The 23,174-nt window shown below is 58.5% G+C and overlaps 1 protein-coding gene across 2 annotated transcripts in view; it reads right to left on the bottom strand.

The window, feature by feature from the left end:
• Positions 1 to 23,174, bottom strand: part of DOT1L (DOT1 like histone lysine methyltransferase) — a 54,826-nt gene that overhangs the window by 8,004 nt on the left and 23,648 nt on the right. For both annotated transcript variants that reach the window (XM_033134380.1, XM_033134381.1), the window contains exons 8-25: positions 17,194 to 17,249; positions 14,647 to 14,726; positions 12,574 to 12,642; positions 11,837 to 11,943; positions 11,433 to 11,474; positions 10,320 to 10,430; positions 9,864 to 10,098; positions 9,505 to 9,618; positions 8,808 to 8,899; positions 8,336 to 8,437; positions 7,958 to 8,095; positions 7,224 to 7,349; positions 4,886 to 5,370; positions 4,569 to 4,704; positions 3,875 to 4,021; positions 2,621 to 2,735; positions 1,067 to 1,647; positions 620 to 825 (exon numbers count right to left, since the gene is read on the bottom strand). In XM_033134380.1, the coding sequence (XP_032990271.1) occupies positions 620 to 825; positions 1,067 to 1,647; positions 2,621 to 2,735; positions 3,875 to 4,021; positions 4,569 to 4,704; positions 4,886 to 5,370; positions 7,224 to 7,349; positions 7,958 to 8,095; positions 8,336 to 8,437; positions 8,808 to 8,899; positions 9,505 to 9,618; positions 9,864 to 10,098; positions 10,320 to 10,430; positions 11,433 to 11,474; positions 11,837 to 11,943; positions 12,574 to 12,642; positions 14,647 to 14,726; positions 17,194 to 17,249 (2,942 nt within the window). The remainder of the gene's footprint in view (positions 1 to 619; positions 826 to 1,066; positions 1,648 to 2,620; positions 2,736 to 3,874; positions 4,022 to 4,568; positions 4,705 to 4,885; positions 5,371 to 7,223; positions 7,350 to 7,957; positions 8,096 to 8,335; positions 8,438 to 8,807; positions 8,900 to 9,504; positions 9,619 to 9,863; positions 10,099 to 10,319; positions 10,431 to 11,432; positions 11,475 to 11,836; positions 11,944 to 12,573; positions 12,643 to 14,646; positions 14,727 to 17,193; positions 17,250 to 23,174) is intronic.

Below are 23,174 nucleotides of genomic sequence, written 5' to 3' on the forward strand. Positions count from 1 at the left end.
CTTCGCTCCGCTCCACGCCCACAAGAGCAGGTGTTACACTAAAGGACAGAAGCAGGCCCGCGACATGGGGAGGAGCCGCAGGAACGCGGCTGGTGGGGACGTGCAGCAAGTGGCCACCGTGGGACACAGGGAGGCAGCTCCTCACAAAGTTAAACACAGACCCAGCAACTCCACCACTCGGTATGAGGGAAACAGAGACAAACATGTCTGTGAATGCACAGCAGCATGGTCCATGGTAGCTAAAACTGGAAGCAACCCGTGTGTCCGTGGATGACACAGAAACACGTGGTCCATCCACACGACAGAATATCACTCAGCCTTAGAAAGGAAAAGCACTGACACCTGCTACAGAGTGGACGGACCCTGAGGGCATGATGCTCAGTGACTGTGCTGTGTGATCGCACTCCCAGGAGGCCCCCAGAGGAGTCAGATTCACAGACAGGAAGCAGAAGGTGGGGCCAGGGCCTGGGCAGGGCGAGGGCAGGGATTGTTAAGGACCCCGGCAGCCATCCACAGTCGGCAGGGGGCAGCTGCCTGCCCTCCGGGTCACGCCTGACGACGAGGGCCTGTCCGTCAGAACCCTGCAGTGCTCACTGCCCAGCGCAGTCCAGCCCCTCACCTGGCGCTGCCCGGCTCGTCCTCAGAGCCCGGCTCCTCATCCGAGGTCAGTGGGGAATAGTGGGCTCCGTTGGTCTGGTTCAGGGGCTTCTCTTTCTTGAGCACGGGTGGCTGGTCATTGTCCTGGTAAGGGACAGGAGAGCTCTTCAGGGAGCTCTCGGGGGATGAGATGGCCGTGATTTCCAAAGGCTGGTTGATGTTGTTGACCTGAGAGAGCAGCACAGATAGCACAACCCTGTCAACAGCCGCACACGCCAACCCCACGGGCTGTGCTTGGGTCCCTGCTGCCCAGAGCCTTCTGGTGGGCGGAGCCCCGGGAACCGTGAAGCCCGCCTCCTGCTCTTCCCTGCGTGTGCATGGGCCTGGAGGGAAGGCCACCCAGATGCCAGGCTGTTGGTGCTGCGCAACTCCCCCGACCCCCGCCATAGCCGCTCCTTCCTGGCCTTACCATGGAGTTGAGGTTGAGAGGGGATCCTGAAGACTGCGTGAAGAGGCTGGCGACGGATGGCAGGGCCCGGCGCTTGGGGGACACGCCCGAGCTCAGGCTGGGGGTCCCTGCCGACGCCCGCTTCCTCCTGCCCCGCTTGCGGCTGTCCTGCCCGTGACTCTGGCTGCTGTCCCCGCGGGTGCCCACCGGCAGTGGGCTGTGCTTGTTGGAAGGCGACTGTTTGGTGCTGCTGGTGCTGGCTGAGATGGTGAAGATGGCCCTCCTCTTGGCCTCGCTCTCTGGATCTGAGAAGCCAGCCTCGGAGGGAAGGTCCCCTTTGCTGGCATCAGGGAGCGGGCCCTGGGCGGTGCCCAGCCGGGGGCTGGCGCACAGCTGGTGGGCAGGTGAGGCCGGGCCAGAGTTCCGGGGCTGTGCCAGCAGTGGGGGATGCTGCGGGGTCGAGCTGCGGGAGCCCATGGTGGCGAAGAGGCTCCCCGAGCTAGAGGACTCGTCAAAGGCGGGGGGCTCGGCTCCAGGAGCGAGCGGGGCCGGGCTGCCTGCCAGGGCCCCGCTGATGGCCAATGAGCCAGTGTAGGAGAAGCCTGTCGAGAAGAACACCGTTTCTCAGGGGAGCAAGTCCCAAGAGAGGATGCTCAGACTGGCTAAAGATGGTGCTACCTGGGGTGGAACTGGTGAGGACACTCAGGCCCTGAGAACCACCCTCCATGTTGTAGTTGCCACCAGAGATGGCACAGAGGGACAAGGCAGGTGCCCTCAGGCTGGCATGACAATGCCCAGGTGCGGGGAGCTCCTTCCCATGTTTGGGTGTGGCACCATCGGAAGCCCTGGAGCCTGTGCCCAACTCCCCACCCCAAGCCCTCTCTAGGGGGCCTCCCCTACAGCCTCAAAAACCTGGGTGATGTCCAACTGATAATTTGTCTCTTGCCCAGAACTCAGTTATGCCGCCACCTGCAAAGCTGTGCCCCAGTGTTGGAGTAGTGGGGCATCAGAAGACCAGGGAAGGACCTAGTCTCAGTACTGGCTTGTGCAATTCACTCTTTATGCCTAGGAAAATAATTTCCAAATAGGCCATGTGCTCGTGCAGGTGGGCAAATTGCAGCCCGGACTGTATTGGAACAGGCTCACCACCTGCCCACGGGCTGTCATATCAGAGCTGTGCAGCTGTGACGGAGACCCACTCGGCTGCAGAGCCACAGTACCCCTGGCCCCATATCAACACACAGATGTGCCAAGAATCGGCGCTCCCTGAAAGCCAGAACCAGCCAGAAACAGAGCAGCCCAGGCGCCCACAGTGGTTTGACAAGGACACAGCCACCATGCCACCCAGTCAGCCACATGGGCTGGAATACAGCCAGACCGAGCACGTCCATATCCGGATGCCAGCCACAGGTTCAAGCGATGCTGTGCTGCTGCCGCCAGCAGGGACGACCGCCCTGACTCAGCGCAGACCCAACGGCCAGGAGGAGTCAGGCTCTGAACCCAGCCCAGCATCTCTGGGGGCTTCACTTGCACCTCCGGCCTGGCCCCTGGGGGAAGTTGGAGGATCACTCTCACCTGCGGGGGCAAGGGCGAGGCCTTTGCTCCCAGAACTGTGGGCATTAGCACCCATCTGCTTCTCAAGTGTGGACGATGACTCTCGTGCCTGCGGCACAGGGCTGGGGGTGCTTCTCTGTGGAGAGAACACACTGTCAGCTGAGATGGCCAGCGGCTGAACACTGGGGAGGGGCCACAGGCCACAGAACATGCCGAGGGCATGAGGCAGGGAGAGGGCACGTGTGTGAGAAGCAGCATGCAGAGCGGAGAGTGACCTGCTCAGGGTGTGGGCATGGGGGACAGCCACCAGAAGGGTCTGACAAGGGGAGGGACAGATGTCTGACTTGGGTCCTAAAGGATGGCTCTAGCTAATGGGCTCAGGCTGCGGATAAAGGGGGCAGGGAGAGCAGTGAGGGGCTGCAGTTACGATCTGACCCAGCAATTCCACTCCTATGTGGAACGAGATGAAAACACTGACCACACAAAACCTGTACACGCATGTCCACATTGGCCAAAAAGTGGGAACAAAAAATGCCCAGTGACAGATGAAAAGATACACACGATGTAGCCCATCTTCCCACTGGAGTGTCACTCGGTAAAAGGAGGGAGGCGCTGACACTCCCCACAACGTGGACGGACCTTGAACACACAGGGCTCATGAGAGAAGCCGGACACATAGTGTGTGATTCCACTTATGGGAAACGTCCAGAACAGGCGCGTCCACAGACCAGGGGCTGGGGAGGGGGTGGGGGTGACTGCTAACAGGAATGAGGTTTCCTTTTGGGTGATGGAAGGTTCTGGAACTAGAGAGGTGGTAAGTCCACAACCCTGTGAATGTACTAAACGCCACTATAATGCACACTTTGGATGGTGAATTGTATGTGAATTACAGCTCAGTAAAGACAAGGAGAAGCTGCATTGTATGAGGTTCTGTGCTCATGAGTCCACACATAAGAGGCAGGAGAAGGCACGTGTAGACTGAAGGAAAGGGTGGGCTTCCAGCTTCCACCGTATCAGGCAGTTCGATCCCTTTCTCCACTGGCACACACACATTTACAAAAAAATATCTGAGATGAAAACAGCAAGATATCATGGTAATTAAATCTGGATTTTGGATGCTGTTTTCCTTGGGTACCATGGTGTGTTCAAAATTCAATAGCACACAGTTTAACAGAGGGGCACAAAAAGCAGACACCAGCCCCCTCTGCCTACACAGGCGCTCTGGGCGCAGCAGTACCCTGGAGCCGGGGCCTGGCCCTCACGGCGCACACTTACCACCTTCTCGGCACGGCTGGGCAGCACCACGCTGGCCAGAGGGATGCTGACGGGCAGCTTGCTGGGCTGCACGGTGCTGAGTGGGATGCTGACAGGCAGGCTGGTGATGGCCTCCCCGCTGCTGGCGTAGGCGCGCTCCTTCAGACCCTGCAGACACAGCAGACTGCCTGCTCCTGCTGACCAGAGCAAAGCCCAGGCCACGAGCACCACCCAAAGGACACGGCGACCTTCCAGCCACAAACCGTCCCCTCAACCCAGTAACACCCAGGCCTCCACCCCAACCTGCTCTCCTGACCTTCCGGGGTCTCGCCCATCAACCCAATACCAATCACCAGGTCCTCAAGCTCTGACCTTCCAATGTTTCTTAAATTTGCAGCCACACACACAGATAGAGCAGCCCTCTTCTTTCTGTCCCCATAGGCAATACCTCCCTAACAGGGCTATGCTATCAAGACACTCTCCTAGTCTTGTCCCCACGCAGTGGTGAGGTGACCGTGGACAAGGACCTGACGGACTCCCGAGCCCTCCACCCCCACCCAGCATTCTCCTGGCTCCACCTGTCCTCACCTGGACCCCCTCTCCTAATAGACCCACTCAGGACATTCACTGAGTGTCCCCACAGCCCCGGCTCGGGTGCAGGTGAACACACCCCCAAGCCCCCACCCCACGGGCCCCTCTTGGCAGCTGCTCGCACCTTCTCGCTGCCCTTCTCTCCTGTCATCTGTAAGGCCACGGGGGACAAGGGCCGTGGGTCCTGAGGGCTCAGCTTGATGCCATTGGTGAGGCCTGGGCTCTGGTATGGAAGGCCGTTCTCCTTGGTATGCTCGGCTCTGGAATGAGACACACCCCTCGGTCACTCTTGGAGCCCCCTCGGCTTGGACTTTGCATTCAGAGCTGGTGGCCTGGGCCCAGCAACCCCCCGAATTCCTCCCAAACTGATGAGCTCCCACTCCCAAGACCCCACGACGGCCTAAGGGCGCCAGGGGCAGACCCACCAGCCCGCGCACTCACCGTGGGTGCAGCTCGCCGGTGGCAGCCTTGCTGCTGGCCGCATGGTCCTGGCTCAGGTGGCGTCTGAGTACCAGCTTGGCAGGTGAGAGCCTGGTGTAGTCGGGCAGGGCCAGGCCTGATAGCCTCTCGAGACGGGGCCGGCTGCTGTGGCCAGGGGTGCAGGGCACGACCTCCTGGTCCAGCGGTGAGGCCAGGTACTGGGGGGTGTTCTGCTTGGACGAGGGCCGGCTCAGTGCACTGCAGAGCTCATAGCTGGCTGCATGGCCATTCATGGAGAGCTCCGGGCTCATGCTACTGAAGTGGGGCAGTGAGAGCTTGGAGCAGTCCAGTTCCAGGTGCAGCCGGCCGGGCTCCGCCTCCAGCTCACGGCCCAAGCCGCCCTTCCCGCGAAGGTGACCAGGCACAGCGTCGTCGGGTGGCACACAGGACTTGAGCTGCAGGAGCTCCTGCTGCCGCTGGCTCTTCTCCAGCTCCACAATGCTGATCTGCAAGACAGAGGGCATCAGGCCCACGGCCCAGCCCCACCCAGCAGCCCACCGGAAGGGACCGTCCCGGGAAGGGGGGAAAGCACACTCAGCCACAGTGGCTGCAGGGACATGGAGCCCAGGACAGCCAGCCGCCCACACTCGATCGGGTCGCTCTGGGCAAGACAGCCTGTGAAGGTCAAGGGCGGTTCTGCAGACGCACATCGGCTGATGCCCCACAAAGCAAGACAGAGGACACTGTGCTGAAGACACTGGGAAAAACCCTGGAGCAGTTTCCTTCCAGGGGTCAGGACACGGGGCATTTGTTTTTCTATTTATTATTATTTTTTGGATCCCATGTGAATCGTTTATTATCACAACAGATTTTGACATTACTGCACTACCCCTTTACTCAACAAATACATGCATTACTGAGCAAAACTCCAGACTGCCAGAGGACGAATGCTCTTTAGGCACAGCAAAACTGAAAACTTCGTGCTCTCAGTAAGGACCCTCAGGAGAAGGGGAGAGGGGTGGGGGATGGGTTCTGCTGCAAGTGGAAATGAGCAGAACCTGAAACTGATTTGTCTGCTTCAATAAGACTTCAGTTGGGCCCCGCGGAGCTAGGAGCCAAGAGGAGAGGGTGACATGGGCCTGGAGGCCAGAGAGGAAGGAGGTGGCAACCGCAGGCTAAAGGAGGGTCTGTGCTACCGGGGGGAGGTGAGCCAGAGTCCATCACCCCCCTGCGAGCCCAGGTGGAGGGAAGTGACCGCTCAGCCCAGTCCCCAGGATGGGTTCAGCCTCTAGGAGTCTGGGACGACTGAGGGGGAATGGGGCCCCGAAGATCGAAGAAAGATGGGGGTAGGAGCGGGCTCCCGGTCGCCTGCAGAACGGGACGCTGCTGTGCCCGCCGCCATTCCAGCACCAGAGTTGAGGAAGGCAGTGACTCAACAAGGAGCACACAGGTCACCTGTCTCAGCTGCCTGCCCAACCACATTTCTGTTCTTTCAGCTCATGCACTCTGTTTGACTTTTTCCCCATAAGAATATGTACCATTTCTTGATTACATTGAAGGGTTGGAACTCAAATATCCTCCTGTGGAGACTGCTCTTGCGGGCACGTGCATAGTGGGGACAAGGCCTGGCTTTGGTGACAGTCAGCAAACCTCTTCCCACGATGCACACTGCTGCTCAGCAGGCACAAGACACGTATTGTGGGACCTGAAACTGCTCACAGGTCTACTCTGAGGACAAGGTCTTTAGGGAAATACCCTTCAGTGCAGTCATCGGTGTAGAGAAATTCCTTGCAGTGTCACTTTATAAGGATAACCCACTTGAAAGAGCCCCAGCGGTCTGCTGGCCAGAAGAGCTCTGCCTGCTGCAGAGCCAGGCTGGGGCGGCGCCGTGAGGGCCAGAGCCAGTACCCACGCAACAGGCGTGACGGCTGAGGCCTGCGCCGCACGCCTCCCTTTGTTCTGTCGCTTAGAAGTTCCGGACGTGGGCACTCAGCCACAGCCTCTGTGCTGTGCTTTCCCTGCCCCGCACTTTTTTCTAGCTGCTCTTGACAAACGGGTCACCCCATCAAAAAAGCACAAGCTGTTCTGTGACGGTGTCAGAAACACTTCCTCAGTAGGTGCTCTGGCAACCTTTTAAGTCTGGGATCGAGCGAGATGCCCTGGGGGCGAGTGGGGGGCCCCACGTGCCCTGCTCCTTGCTCCCCTCCAGGGCTGACAGGGGGGCGTCAGTTACTGTGACACCGGGAGCCAAATGCCCTGTCCTTGGGAGGAGGGCAGCTTCCGTGCTGACAGCTCTGAGCACGTTCCCGACACCATGGCTGAAGCCCAGAGAGGCCGATGCATCCGTCCTGGGCCCTACCTGCAGCTCCAGGCAGCGTCTCTGCTTCTCGGAGATCTGGCTCCTCAGGGCCTGCTTCTCCTTCAGCAGGCTCTCCAGGGACAGCGTAGACCAGTCCAGCTTCAGCTCCTCACACCGAGCCTTTAGCTGTGGGGGAGGGGTAGTTACGGCCATGAGCCTGGGCCAGGCGGATCCAGCCTTGCAATATGGGTGCTATGGGGATGATGGGCTGCCCAGTAGGGGGTCTGCTTCCCACCCTGACACTGGGCCTCTGAGGAGAGACAGGGAGGGCATCTGGGCAGGTGTTTCCAGGGGCTGGTCCCTCTCTCCCTCTTGCTCTGGGAGGCCAGGCTGCAGAGAAGGGCCAAGGAGAAGACCAGGGTCAACGTAGGAAATGCCTGAGGAGCACGGTGAGGGGTCCCACGGAATGGGGCAGGGTAGCCCCCTAGAAGAGAGGCCCCTGCACATCCATCGATGGGTCCCATCGCTGAGTGAGGTCACAGGGGTCTGCACCCCGGCCCTGGCGGCTCATTAAGGAGTCCAGCATTGGGAAACTGAGGACCAGGAGAGTCTGAGCCCCCTCCAGGGCTTGTCTACTGCAATCATCAGAGCCTCTGGAATGCCCGACAGGAAGCTAAGGAGACGCCTGTGGGCCCTGGGCCCCGCTCATGCTCATGAACTCAGAGAGCCACGCAAAGCAGCGGCACTCGGAGAGCGCAGGCGGCCAGCGGGCCGGCCCAGGCCCGCACACGCACCAGCTGGAGGCTCTGGGTGCGCAGCTCCCGGGTGTCCTTGTCTAGCTGCTCCGTCTGCTCCCGCAGCTGCTGGTTGTGAGCCGAGATCTCCTTCTGCGCCTGGATCAGGTCGCTGTAGGTCAGGGCCTTCACTCCCAACTGCGGACACATGACAGAGGCTGCAGCCCTCCAGAAAAAGGAGCAAGGGGGTGACCCCAGGACACAAGTTTGTGCCGGCCCCATGTCGGGAGCAGCCCTCTGACCAGACTCCGGTTCTAAGCCACCGGAAAAAGCACCACCAGAAGGAAGTGGTCCTTCTGGATCTCAGCCGTCCTGGCTGTGCCCCCAGCTGCCTCCCCCCATCCTGTGCGTGGGTCACCCAGCCTTGGGCAGCTCTACCTCATCCAGTTTCTGCTGGAAAAGCCTCTTGATCTCCTCTTTCTGGGCCTGGCAGTGGCCAAACAGCTGCTGTGCAGCGCCCAACAAGCGGGCGTTCTTCTCCTGCAGAGACGAGGTTGGTGAGTGTGCGGTTGCACTTCACTCTGTCCCCTCTCTCCAACAGGCTCACTGATGAACGCTACCACCTCCCTATGTGCAGCCGTGGCACCCAGACACGAGGACGAGCTGGTCCCCAGGATGCCATCAGGAGGTGGCACCCGTCCAGGGGCTGAGCACGCCCACACTCCGAGTGCCACCACAGATGGCCTCCACTGAGGGCGAGCCCTCTGCGCGGGGACCAGGGGACATGACAGGGAGCGCAGCCTGTTTCTGGTGGGCTGGGGCTATCAGTGGCTGGCAGGTGAAGGGTGAAGGGCTTGGCCGTCTCGCCCCTCTGCATAGCGCTGGGGATACAGCCACCGGCGGGTCTCACCTTCTCCTGGTCCAGCAGCTGCTGCAGGCTGGCCTTGTACTGAGGGGTCTTGGTGTATGCCAGGAACTGCAGGTACTGAATCTTGAAGGATTCTAGAAGAGCCGGGGACAAGGTCTCAGAGCAGAAGACTTGAGGTCTCGAGGCTGAAAGGCTGGGGGCGGGCTTCGATTTCTCTGGAAGCTCCCCCGGCCGTCGTCAGATGCTGTGGAGAACTGCCGGTGACGGTGCCGGCACCCTCGGTCCCCTCACTGCCTTGGCGTCCCCCACCACAGCTGTGGCTGGTCCCTCCCCCTGGAGCCCCTCAGCAGGGGGACCCTCCTGCGAGCCCCTTGCAGCTCTTGCCATCACCACCTGCCTTTTCTTTCTCCCCAAGACTGTGTGTTTCCATGACCAGATCTGCCAAATTTCCTAGTAAACACAGGCTGTAGATGTGGAACTGGGGAAACTGGTAGCTCCCATGATTCAAAAGGGTTTCCTTCCCCCAGTTTTTAAAGAGATGAGAGGTCTTAAGGTCGAGGCCCACAAGGTGAGGGAGGGCTCATCCCCGACGGGCCCAGCCCCCTCACTGGGGACACAGGAGCCCTGCCTCACTCATCTGATGCAGGCCCACTCCCAATGTGATCACAGATGTCCCCAGACACTGACCAGTGTCCCCTGGGGGCAGACCCACAGCCCGGCACCTTCCATCCCGGCTCACCTAGCAGCTTCTGCAGTGCAGGCGGGGTGGGTGCCAGCAGCAGCTGGTCAGGCGGCTGCCGCTGCACGCTGGGAGGTAGCTGATAAAACGGGCTGTGAGGTGACTTGTATGCATCTGGGGAGACAACAGCACCCACGTGTCAACAACTGCCCAGTACTCCCTCCCGGGGAATTACAGACTGTTCTATGGAGCTTCTCTGTCTTTTTCAAAGACAAGACTCAACACAACTCGTGGGGTCCAACGGCACGGCCAGGTACCGCGTCTTAGTAGTTCTATGAAATCCCTATGAGCACGTGGTTTCTGCCAGGCGTGCTGGGAAAGCTCTCCCCACCTTCTCTCAGGGGCTGTGGCTGGCTCACCCTGCGGCGACGCGGCAGCCGTCTGGGACACAGTCTGGGCACGCAGCAGGTCCAGTGCAGTCGGGCTCTTTTTGGGCTTACGCTCAGGGTTTGCAGTGCTCATCTTCTTGGGGCGCCCGCGCTTCCGGCCGGCTAGCTTCCGCCCCTTCTTGTTCAGCTTCTTTTTCCGGGCTTTGGAGGGGGATGGCTTCTTGATGGCGGTAGTCCCCACTTTCTCTTCCTCAGCACCAGAATCCTAGTGGATGGAATGTCGACGGATCAAAATCGCCCGAGATACAGGCTCCAGAGTGACTGGACAAGGCATCCTGCACCCCAGGGACCCCCCTGTCCTGAGGCCGGTGACCAGTGCTGACCAATGTGTGGGCCATCCAGCACTGCTGCCCTCCAGGGCGAGGGCAAGGCAACTGGGCACTGTGCCCGATGACAGCCATGCGGGCCCAGGGTGCGGGCGCTCACCACAGGGGTGTCCGCAGGTGCAGCTGCCTTGTTCTCAGGCACCTTCGTGGGGGTGGTCGTGTTACTCTTGTTTTCTCGCTGCTGCCGGCGCCGAGCTGCCTCTTGTTCCTCCTGGAAAGCAAGTGTCGGACGTGTCCTCAAAGTGCCGGCATTGTGAGGGTCCCCCTCAACCCTGAGGTGGGCTAGCAGGCCCCGCTCCACTCATGTCAACTTCTCTGCCCATTGTATAGGTAAGGAAACTGAGGCAGAGAAGCCCGTGTGCCACCCCTGGCCCTTAGCTGGCCATAAGCCACACGCATGTCTACCATGAGCGAGCAGACACCCCCAAATCTGTCAGTTAGAAACCCGGTGGCCTTCTAAACTGTGATACGTTAAAGGAAACAAAATCAAAGACAAGAGGCCCTGGGTGCAGTGATGAAGAAGCTGCCCGCCAGTCCTCTCCTCTGAGGGGACGGGGGTGCACACTGGGTCACATCTGTGCACAGAGCGTGTGCTGTCCCAGGGAGGCTGCTGGAGAGGCCCCGGGAAGAGGGAGGACGGTGACGCCGGCTTAGCTCGTCCTCTGTGCTTGGGGTGTGGTGGGGGCCTCTTCCTGCTCGGATGCTTACCTGAGTCTCCAAAAAGACAGGCATTTGGGCAGAGGCCCTGTGAGGCCTGGGGGGATGGTGGGGGTGGGGGTGGTGGTGGGGGTGGTGGTGGTGGTGTGGGGTTGGGGGTGGGTGTAGTGCCAGGACTGGGCATTGTAGGACGCTGAGACCAACAGCAAAACCACCATGTCAGGGCCTAAACCAGCTCCCCTTGAGCCGGGGGCTGCCCACACCCAGAGAGGACGGCGGGTGCTCCAGCTGCCTCGGGCCTCAGTTCCGGACACCATGGGTCAGTGTACCGTGAGCGGCTCCCTAGTGCTACACTTTGCAGAACTCACCAAGTTACCCAAACATTGTTCAAAGGTCTCAACTCACTCAACCTAGTTCCCAAAACACTGCTCCCAGGAAGTATGGCTCAGTGGGCGCCGTAATCCCTATCCCTCAAAGCGATGCTCCCCATCCACAGCTCGGAGCTCCTCAAGCAATACCCCACAATGTTCAGTGAAGGGATAAAGCGCACACTTACCCTGAGTTTTGGATTTTTCAGACTAGAAAAATAGTTTTCAAGCTAAAAATAGAAAAGAAAGGAAAACATCTTATTGGAAGTCGGTGCCAACCCGTCTGCACATGCCAACGTCACATGTCCTTGGAGAGTGGCAGCAAGTCTGGCAGGGACATGTCTCTGCCCAGAGACCCACCCCAACTGCAGGCCCCGGATCTTGGGGGTCGTGCAGACCCGTAGGGCCGTGTCACATGGGGCGAGTCTGGGGGAGGACCGGGCCCAGCTGGCCCAGGGGCTCCCTGGATATCAGAGACCTCTGACACTGAGGCAATTGTCATCACATGTCACTCGGAACAACATCCAGCCTACACAAGGGCTGGAGCCCACCCGTGCTGTGGGAGGCCTGGGCCTCGCCCGCAGATACTCACTATGGTGCGGTCGATGGTGTGCAGGTAGTAGGACACTGGCTTCCCCGTCCATGACACCGAGCCCTTCAGCGGTGACAGCTCCACCACGCGCATGATGGTGCCGATGTCTGCAAGGACGGACAGGTCAGGCTTTAGGCACCATCACATGCAGCCATCCCACCCGCCAGATAGCGAGGCGCCTGATCAGCACACTGGCGGGTCAGGGAGGCACAGGACGAGCACAACGGTCCCACTAGCCCAGGTGCGTGTCCAAGGAGAACCGTGGAGAGCTGACAGGGAGGGGTGGGAAAGCACTTGGGGAGCACCTGGGAGAACAAGCTACCCGCACACCCAGCAGCCAACGGTCTGTGCTCAAGGGTGAGCGCCACACAGCGACGGGGCTCTTCCCCAGGGGCCGGAGCTGCAGCCCCGCCTGCTGCATACACCAGCCACTTGCCTCGAAGGCCGACCAGACGTGGCTGCAAAGCAGCTTGTAAACCACTCCCTGTAACTCCACAGCCTCCTGTCAAGCCTATGGCTCCCAACCCAGGCGGTTCTGCCACCAAGGGACACGGGGCGATGTCTGGGGACATCTGTGATTGTCATACGGGGTGCTCATGGCATCGGGTAGGCGGGCCCAGGGAGGCTGCTCAGCCCCCCAGAGAGTGACCCGCCTGTGTCAGCAGTGCTGGGCTACACTCTCACATCACTGCTAAGAATGACGTATGTTCAGAGTTAACAATGCAGGACTTTCTTACCACTCAAGTTTCTACTGTTTATTCTGAAGTTCAGAGGTGCGAAGGGCTTCGAGGACACGATTCTGCCACCTGAAACACAAAAACTGATCGTTGCCATTCGGGGAGAACCACCGCACACACACCAACGAAAAGAAAGTGGAGTTAGAGCAGGGGCGGAGAGGCTCCAGGTACACTGAGCGGACTGCACGAGGACCGCGGGTCCTGTCCGTTTCCTCCAGGTAAAAGCAAAGCTAAGGCACGCTTAAGCCTGTCCTACTAATCGCTTTCCTGTAGAAATGCGCCCAAGGCCCCTGAAAGCCCATGGGCACTGACCCCACCTATGCCCAAGCCCGGATCTGACACTTGCCAGATGGAAGCAGAGCCTGGCTGTCAGGTCAGGACCTGCCGCTCCCGAGTCACTGCACTACCCCCACTTCCAGGTTCCAGTTCTAGGGAGGAAAAGGACCCTGGCCTCTGCCACGGTGAGAGTGCATGCATGGTGCTGCTCAGGCGCTGAGCACCACACCGTTCCTCCTGCACTGAAAACATCGAGTACACATGTTAACGCTAAACTCTGCAGTGTGAGCACAGAAGCCAAACATAAAAGTCAAAGAAAATAATAATATTACATTTCCATAGGAAGCCATGATAAATCCATTTGAGACACACACACACACACACACACGTACACGCACACGCAGGCACGCACGCACACGCCCCATGACAGCCCAGCACACAGCCTGCTTCTGCGCTCTGTGCCCACTAGGAGGGATGGGTCCCAGGGCTGGCAGGAGCATGGTCAGGCAGTGACCTTGTGCCAGGGATGAGTGGGCGCTGGAACCACGGCAGCACCTAAAAGTGTGGGGCATGATGAGATACAACCAGGGGTCCACAGACCGCTCTCATCTGGGACCCACCAGCCTGCAGCACCTATACGACGACGATGCATGAGGGGACTTCTGAGGGCCCGACACTGCAGGACAACCAATGGCGGTGATAGCAAGGCTTGGCAGGCAGGCCCGAGCCCGAGCCCGAGCCCAAGCCGGAGCCGGAGCCCGAGCCGGCCCCCGTGGGACACCCAGGCACCCAGGCCCCTGAGAAACAGGGCTGTGCAGGGCAAGGTCGAGGTCACCATGAAGGGTGAGTCCAGAATGGGTGACATCCCACAGGACGAGCCGGGATGCCCCATGGGTGTCATCAAAAAAGATGGAGGGGCCATTCTCGAATAAAATTCCGCAGTGGCCCGAACACCATGGGTGACTGTTGGCTGGACAGTCAGGATAAACAGCCAAAAGGGCGCCTCAGGACGCCCTGGAAACCCACTGCAGGGTGCAGTGAACAACAGCCACTCGCTCTTACAAATAATTAGGAACAACCATGCACACATGCACACACACATGCTCACCTGTACAGATGGGCACACGCACACTCGCGTGCATGCACACACACACAGAGCCAATGGTGCTGACAGCAGAGAAAAGCTACCTGGGTCTGTGACCTTCCCACCCCCACACAGGTTTGGACTGGGCTGCTGCCTGCACTGGACCTGGGACCGAGGAAAGGGAAGCAGAGGGAAGCAGCAGGGCGCTCTGGCCAGGTGGGCATGGTTCCAAACAAAAGAGGCCCAGAAAATGTGGGAGAGCCGGGCCTAAATGCCAGATTAGGGTTGCCAGATAAGCAGGGATGCCAGTCAAGTCTGAATTTCAGATACACGTGATAATCCTTTAGTATAAGCTGGGGCACCCTTGTACTAAGAAGCTATTTGTTGTCTGTGGGAAATTCACATTTAACCGAACAGCTTCCATCTTCCTTATTAATCTGGACACCCACCCCAAATCCCTCAGGCTGGCTAAGCAGTAAGGGCCTACTCTATACACTGAGCTGGGAGGCATCTGGCTTGGCCACCCAGGTGACAATGACAACCACAGCCAAGGATCCCTGCTGCCTGAGGTCTTTCGACTGGGCCTGCAATGGATGGGTATGGAAACTTAGAAGAATTCCAACACCTGGGATCAGTGCCACACCTAGCCAGACCGACTAAGTGGTGAGCATGAGGCAGCCCCGGCAGGACGGGGTTAAAGGGGAGTACGTTACCTTCCTTCATGTTTGCAAATCGCTCCTTCAGCTGGTGATCCACCTCAGGACCAAAGGCAAAGTTATTCACAAATATAACACTGCAAAATAATATTCCAGTTGAGTAAAACGAAGGTTCCATTTTCACACATGCACAGAGCACCTGTGCATACGACGCCTACCGCCTCCACCGCCAGTTCCATTGTAGGGCCAGCCCCTAGGACTGCCCCAATTTGTTGCTAACATACAACAACTTGGAAATTTCCAGTGACCACCAGACTGCTGGCTTCTCTAGAAAAGCCAAGATGGATGTGTGCAGGCCAAGGCAGCTCCCACCTGCCCCTTGGACATTTCTGGGCTAGAATGAGGGCAGCACAACTGTCACCTGGGACAGTGAAGTGAGGATAACCAAACCCCCAGGCAGGAAAGCAGCTGACCGAGTCAAGCTGTGTCTGCACGCGCTGCCACCGCCCCCCTCCCCCCCGCCCGAGGGCCCATGTGACCAGAAACAAAGCTCTTCCGAAGGACAGAGTGGCTCAGATGCTCAGACGACGGAGGAAACCTCAGTCTGCAGACCCCAGCTAGGGAAGTGGGTGAGGCTGCTGCCCCCGTGGGGAATGGGGAGGTGCCCCCCACCCACTCCCTCACCACTGGATCCGGCCCAGCCCACTGGAGGACTCTGAACGGCTAAACTCTGGAAGCAAGATGCAGCTGGCTCAGGTGAGAGGGACAGTCCCACAGAGTCACATGGCTCTCCTTTCCTCTCCCCGCTATAAGTACCTCCAGATTAAAACCGGGCCATGGATGGCAGAAGTGAGGACAGGGGTCACTTCCTATTTTGAATATGACAGAAAACAGAGTGAGCTGCCACCCTCACACTGCTTAAGTCTTGATGGCTTTAAAATCAAGACAGTTCATGTTCACAACCAGCAGGGCGCTGACGCGTGTGAGGGCACTTCCCAGCAAGCGCGGAGCGGCAGGAAGAGTGCGGGGGTGTGAAGACCAGCGCCTCTCTGTGCGCCATCCCTGAGGGGCGCAGACAGCTGAAGCTGAAGTGGGATGGCAGCCACTGGGTGCCGATGGACAGTGCCAGACAAGGGACCGAGCTTGGGGAGGCTGCACGACAGAGTCTCATGGTGACCCAGGCAACGCGCGGGCGGGGCAAGAAAGGCCTCCAGGGAGGGATGGCTGACTGGAGGCAGGCTCCAGAGACTCCCGCCCTCTCACACTCGGACACAGGAAACCAGGAAGCTGAGGCAGTAAGGAGCTGGTGGGAGGCGACAACCCTGACAGGAAGCAGAGCACCTGGGGGGATGGCCGGGCGCCCAGCCTCGGGGCCTCACCACGTCCTCCCATCACCCAGGTCTGGCCAAGGAAAAAGAGCCTGAACCCCAGTGCTGAAGGGGCCCCACAGGACTGTCCCAGGCCAGGCACACAACGGGCAGATGAGGCCAGGCTGCAGTGCAATCTCAGGGCTTTCACATCCCAGGGACACCTGGAAGACGCGACTCTGTGGCCTGGATATTGCTGGTCCGTGCTCGCTCGGTGAGCGTGGGGTCCTCCCCAGGGGGGCGGAGCCTGGCTCAGTCTCCCACAGCGGCAGCAGAGCCCCAGACCCTGTTTGATGGGGATACCCATGGGGTTAGCAGGGCTCTCTCGGGAGGGGGGGACCTGGCCAGTGGAGACAGTGGGCTCCCAGGAGAGCAAGGAAGGGGGATACCTGTGTGAAAGAGCAATGCCTAGCTCCTATGTGCCCGGAGAATCGCACGGTGGGGGACATGGGGCAACATGCAATTAGTGCACCCAGAAGGACGGGGGGGACAAGACAGCAGGTCAGGTTGCAACCTGAGCCGCTCCGGCAAGGCTGGCCAGCTGCCCCAGGAGCACTCCCATGTGCAACGTGGCCTCTCTGGCTGATCCACACAGACCCTCACGCCCCGACCTTGCCTTGTGCCGGCCCAGCGAGGCCCATCAAAGCTGCGGCAGAGCGCAGCAACCCAGCCCGAGGCCAGCAGAAGGACAGAGAGAAGATGACATGACAGGGGCCAGGGGAGGGCTGCAGACACGGCTTCAGGAACTCGTGGACACCGAGGTCCCTTGTGCCACCCTCAGGGTGGGGGCCTGTAGGAGCCAGGAGGGCTCTGGGACGGCTTCTTGTCCAAGGAAACGTAGGACACGTGGGGGTTTCTGGCCAGAACAGGCTGCTGATGGTCACCACGGGGAATGCAGAAATAGCCGACCCCCAACCAAGCCACAGAGGCGGCACTGGGCACTGTGTCCGCGTGCAGACACAGCGTGACCAAACCACAGGGCCGCCCGCCCCCCTGGGCCATGAAAAGCAGGAAAGCACCCTTCCTGACAGGCCACGAAGGCTGGCCACACTGACCCTGGGTCCGGTCACTGACAACCTGCCCTGCTGAGTCCTGAGAGTGACCCTCGGCGGGAGGCGACGCGGGGAGGCCAAGCCAAGAGAGGGAAGGGAAGCCCTGGCTGCCTCCGCCATCCAGCTGTGCCCTGAGAAAGGCTGCCTGCCCCGCCAGGCCCCAGCGCTGTCCGCGGGCCCCGTACCTTGTGTTGGCGATCCGCTCTCTCCACTCTTCCGAGAGGAAATCGCCTCTTTCCAGCTGAAAGGAAGAAAACAGGGATAAGCACTTGTCACGGGTCTTGCTCGGCCCTGTGTCCCACAACCCGGCGAGGAACAGATGAAATGAGCACAAAGTCGCTAAAGTGGGCAGGACTTGAGGTGAAACTGAGGCACGGCTGCCAGTGGCTCCATGGGGTGGAGCAGACAGTCAGAGATAAGCTAAGACAAACCTCCGTGCAGGTCACACGCCACCGGCGTGGGCAAGGGGCCTAGCAGCACCCTGGCGCATGGAGCCACGAGGACACTAGACAATGTGGTGGAGAGTCACAGTGCCATGTCCACGTGGGGCCAGCAGAGGGCGCCCCACAAACAAGGGCAGGCCCCACTGCAGGCTATTGTGGACAGAGGTGGCTAGCAAGGGCCACAACAGACACCTGCATTGTGACTGTGACTGACAGCGAGAGACACCTGCACGCCGAGTGACCAGTGCACACACAGGTGAGGCTCCTTTCTGTGACATGGGGTCACCCTTGGACTGTGGCTCTGAGCAGCTTTACCTGAGAACAGGGCCATCTGCACCTTCAGTGCCTGTTCTCCCTGCTATTATTATTGGCAGACTGATGTCCTTCTGCCTCAATGCCAGAGTCTGATCCAGAGCACACAGTATTTACTAACCTAGGTGTCCAGAGCTGTAACATTCAGCAAACCAAGAAATCTGGTTTTGTAATCCTTCAAAAAGGCCATCAGCACCACTCCTCAGTGTCTGTCCAAGAGAACTGCAAACATCTGTCCACACAGAAACCTGTACACATACATCCACAGCAGCAGGATTCTCAACAGCCTGAAGGGAGGAACAGCCCAAGTGTCCATCTGCAGATGATGGACAAATGCAAGAGGTGGTCCTACTACTCGGCCGTGAAAAGGAGGGAGGCACTGACACTCCCCACAACGTGGATGGACCCTGAACACACAGTGCCCATGAGAGAAGCCGGACACACAAGGCCACACCGTGTGTGATTCCACTTACGGGAAATGTCCAGAACAGGCACATCCACAGGCACAGGACGTGGGTTAGTGGTTGTCGGGGCTGGCGAGGGGGGTGGGGGTGACTGTTCACGGACCCTCATCCACACCACCACAGGAGCCCGAAGGGCACTGCACCTCTCTCAGGATGGGAGGAAGAAGAACCTGAGCAGAGAAGGTCCCTGTGGGTGCTGCCACTGCAATGCAGTAAGGCCCTGTGCCCGGGGGGACAGATAAGCAGCTGCAAGGCCTATGTCCTCCAGTGTTCACAGGGAAACCACCGAGGGAATCCCGTGACGTGATGTGACGTGACATGACGTGACAACGCAGGACACGGGGAGGTGGGAGGCGCCCACTCTAAACTGCTCACATACTGGTCGTCCCCTGCCTCTTCCCCACCTGAGGAACCTTCTGAATCTGCCTTCACACCCCATGGACATCCAGGCCAGGCCTGAGGAAAGTGACTTGAGTCAAAAGCGCTCACTGTTGCTGTGCAAGACAAAACTTAACGTCTAGCTTCAGAAAGGCTGGCTTGTAGGGGTGGCCCTCAGCGGTGTCTGGAACTGGAGGCTGGGGGCTCCCACCACGCTCGCTGACAGGGGGGCTCCCTGGCCCTAAACAGTCTGTACAAACATGTGGTTCCCGCTGACCACCCACCCTCTTCCTGGAGTCTGGGATCTCGCACATGCCAAGCCCCCGGTGAGAAACGTGGGCGCTGCCTGGGTCCCTGGGAGCCCCCTGTGGACCACACCTCATATGCACTGTCACGTCTCGTTTTGGGGGAATTAAGTGCATCCTGGTGACCCCACCGGGAGAGGACTTGAAGTTTTCGCCTGGTATCTGGGCCCCGCCCCACCTGCCTTCTCCCTCAGCTCATTTTGCTCTTTCCTGATTCTGTACAAACCCCAGCCATGAGAAGGACCACTGCTGAGTCCTGGGGTCCTCCCTGCAAATCCTGGGGTGGCTTTAGGGACCCCAACAGATGGTGACTTCGTATTCGAGGCTTAAGAAAAAAAAGCCCCAGTCCTGGCCTCTGCCTGCCTCACCACAGTTCTGCTCGTGGGTCCTGACCGTCCGAGGAGAGAGACGGGCTGAGTCGGCGCTGTTGCTGGAGCCAGTGCACCTGAGTTAACCGTGGCCATAAAGATATGCACAGCCTTCCTGTCCCCCCGAGGACTAGCCCCAATGTCACTGAGACTCCTATTTCTCCCATCTGTGGAGAAATGCCTGAGGGGAACGAAATGGGAGGACCCCCAGCACGCACTGTCCTTTCCTCAGGAGACCACTGATTTGCTTGTGTCCCAGGCCAGCAGGCAGCAACAGGGTCTGACTCAGGCAGGATGGGCACACCCGTCCCAGCTGTCTCTGCCTGGCCAGACATCCTCTTGGGAGCAGGCACCCACATCTGCACAGAATACACGTGCTCTCAACATCCAAGAAACAGCATGGCCTGCGTGACACATCCACTCCAACGGGGAGACGGAGGCAGACCCCACCCAAAGCTCGGTGGGCAAGAACCTCTGACAGGAGGCCCTGGGCTCATCGTTCTGCCAATCTGCCCAGGACCCACCACAGACCCACATAGATGCCGCTCAGCTGAACTGCCTGACTCCCAGAGACTGAGCCCATAGCAGGACCAGTAAAGGTATACCGAGGCTTCTAGAATGCATGCGGTCCCATAACTTTCCCGAGGAAGAAGCAGCCGCCATTCCAGTGCCTGGCAGCTCTGACGGCCACATGGGCCCTGCACCTTTGTGGTCTGTCAGCAGCACTGGGCCATCCTAACATGGACCAGCTTGAGGGAGCAGCTCTCACCCAGGGGGAGGCCCCGAGATGCTTCCTGAAGAGGATCTGCCTGAGGGGCCGCAGGCAGGTCCGCAGCAGCTCAGCACCTTCCCCATGTGGCACTTCCATTAGGCCACGGCCACCCAAGGTGCCACATTCTGGACACCTGAAACCTGCTGTGCGCCAGTCCCATCACCAGGACCCAAGAGCTCCACCGTGAGCAGACGGCTACAGTGCTGTGGGGGCCCTGAGGGGGCCCAGACGTCAGCCAGGGCAGGGAGCTGGAGGGAGCATCTCCCAGGTGGACAGATAAGCAGGCATCAGCCAGATGAAGGAGGGGACAGGGCTCCGATGGGAGGAGGGCTGAGCTGGGCAGGAAGGGCCTGGCCACCTGGGAACCAATGGGGTAAGCAGCAGGCTAAGCCTAGCTGGGCAGCACCTCTGCAGGGGGGAGAGGACAGGAGGGAGGCGGGCCAAAGGGGATCCTTGGCCTCCAGAAGCAGGCTCTGGCGCCTAGAAAAGCACACTGGGCTATTTTTAGGTTCCTGTTGGCTTTGCTTCCTCTCCAGTTCTTAAGTAACAGGAGGCAGGACTCTGCCTGCCAACCAGGCGCCTGGTCAAAGCCACAGCAAGCTGCTGGGAGGCCTCTGAAGACCCAGGACACACGTTCCCGCCAAATCCGGGCGTTCAGCGGTCAGGCAGACTCTCACCACACCCTCCTGGAGCAGGGGTGCGTCCAATAGGAAAAGCTCTAGAAATGGGCCAGAGGATGCCAGAGGCACAGACGACTCTCCTCCTGCGGCCAGCTTGTCCCCGACCCCTGCCACAGCTGTGACCGTGTTCTTTAGCCAAATTCTGTTCCCCACCACTTCACAAGGGCCATGCAGGGCTAATGAGTACCATAAACCCCACGAGACCTAGAAAATGAGATGATTCCCAAGCCGGGAGACCCTGCTGTGCGCCCACCAAAGCAGCACGACATTCAGACATTTCACTGACCCCCAAACACCCAGCACGCCAGACACTGCCACCGGAGGGTAACTCCCAGAGAAGAAAGGAGGAGAAATGACGCGCCCAGGGCGGGGGCCTGCAGCCTCCTCCAAACTGCACTGCGAATGGAGCACTAGAGACTGCACAGGGGTCGCTGGGGCTGCGCGGGGCAACGGGCCAATGAAAACTCGGACACTGGTGCTGAGAGCTGGTAGGCTCGCTCACCAGGAGGAAGTTTTCTCTGAATTTAAAATCCTGTGTTTTAGGAAGTCATGAAGTCTTAGAAAAGTGGTTAGCCATCTGGGAACTCTCAGTCAGTGCACATGGTGACCAGGTGGAATGGAAACTAGCTGGTCTTACTGCCAGCCAGCCCACAGTACAAATGCCAGAGAACTTTAGAGGTGGAAGGAACAGGAGAGGTCAAGGCTATGACTTCTTACTGAGCAAAGAGAATTCCGGAAGAAATTCCATCAAGAGAAAGGGAAGGGGACACAGAGGAAAGATGACGTGAGGAGGACACACAGGGAGAAGATAACCATCCACAGGCCGAGGACAGAGGCCTGGAATAGACCCTTCCCTCACTGCCTTCAGAAGGAAGAGACACTGCTAATGATCCTAGACTCCTCGCCTCATTACCACGAGACAATAAAATTCCGTTGTCTAAGCAACCCAGTCTGCGGTACCTTGTTATGGCAGCCCTAGAAAAAATGAGCACAGGGGACGACAACAGGTGATTCTGAGCCGCATCTCCCAGCCGTCTGCTCAGGACCTGCCTTATGAACAGCGTGGAGAACCTGAAGGCTCCCAGCTCCTCTCCAGTCTCTCCTTGGGAAGACCCACTGTAAACCCACAACTCGCTGGGCTTGGGAGACAGTCTCTGCATCTGTTGGTCTGATCTGTGTCCTTTCCTGAGTCCAGAGCACTTGTGGCCCAGGTGATTTGAGGTACATTTTTTCACTTGGACTTTGTTTCACTTATCTCTCAGCCTCTTATCTCTCAGGTGTTTCTGCTCACAGATAGCCCCTGGTCTTCCTCTCCTTGGAATGGCCTGGGTTTGATCTCCTTTGATCTTCTGTGTTCCTTCAGTGCACAGTGATACTGGGAAGAACGTGAAAGCCCCTTGGGTGGAAGAATCCTACTCGGAGGATCCACTGAAGATGACTCCTCTGTCTGTAAGACTGAGACGCTTTCTGGGAATCGTACTAACCATCCTCTGAGCAACACAGGCAATTACTGCTTAAATGTTTGCCCTACCTACATGAGGGTTTTACTTGGACATCTAGACAGGTTGCTTTCTCCCTGTGAAACTGCTAGCTGACCTCGTCAGTGATTGACAGAGAGTCCCAGGCTTGATTTGCAGTGGCCATGAGGGGCTCTGGTATAGAGAGGTACCCAGGTTTGTGGGGCAAACCTATCCGATTGAAGCCTCTATAGTTTTAACTCCTTGGGGTTCTTGTGCTATTTGCTGATTAGTGCCTGTGATCCCTGGGATTCTTCGGCAAGAGAGCAGGATGGTTTAGCAAAGAGCACCACCACTTCCAGAAAACCAATTCAAAATGCACTATGTATGCTTTTTTTTTGTAAGACTACAAATACATAATACGAATACACACACAAAAAAACAAAAAAGCAAAAAGAGAAAGGGAAGAGGAGTTGGGCCCACGCCCTGGGCATGAAAGTTCTGCTCCAGGAAAGCAGGACAGAAGCAGAGCAAGCACTTCTGAGCTCACTGGACGAGGCCAGCATCACCTGGTACCAAAACCAAAGACGGTACAAGCAGGGGAAACTACAAACCAGGACCCCTGGTAGACACAGATGCAAAAATCCTCAACAAAATGGGAACAAACCGAAAACCTAACAATGTGTGAGAAGAACACATGTCACAAGCCAGTGGGATTTACCCCAGACGTGGATGGCTGGCTCAACATCCATACTCCATCACAGAAACAGGCTAGAGAGGAAAAACCATGTGATGGCATCGACAGATGAAGGAAAGGTATTTAACAGAATCCAACACCCATTCATGATAATGTTTCTCAGCAAAATAAGACTTGAGAAAGAACATCTACAAAATTCCTACAGCTAGTAACATACTCCATGGCAAGAAACTCGAAGCTTTCCCTCTAAGATCAGAAACCAGGCAGATGTGCCCTCTCACCAATGGCTT

This window comes from Rhinolophus ferrumequinum, chromosome 18 (genome assembly GCF_004115265.2).
Source record: "Rhinolophus ferrumequinum isolate MPI-CBG mRhiFer1 chromosome 18, mRhiFer1_v1.p, whole genome shotgun sequence".
Taxonomy (NCBI): Eukaryota; Metazoa; Chordata; class Mammalia; order Chiroptera; family Rhinolophidae; genus Rhinolophus; species Rhinolophus ferrumequinum.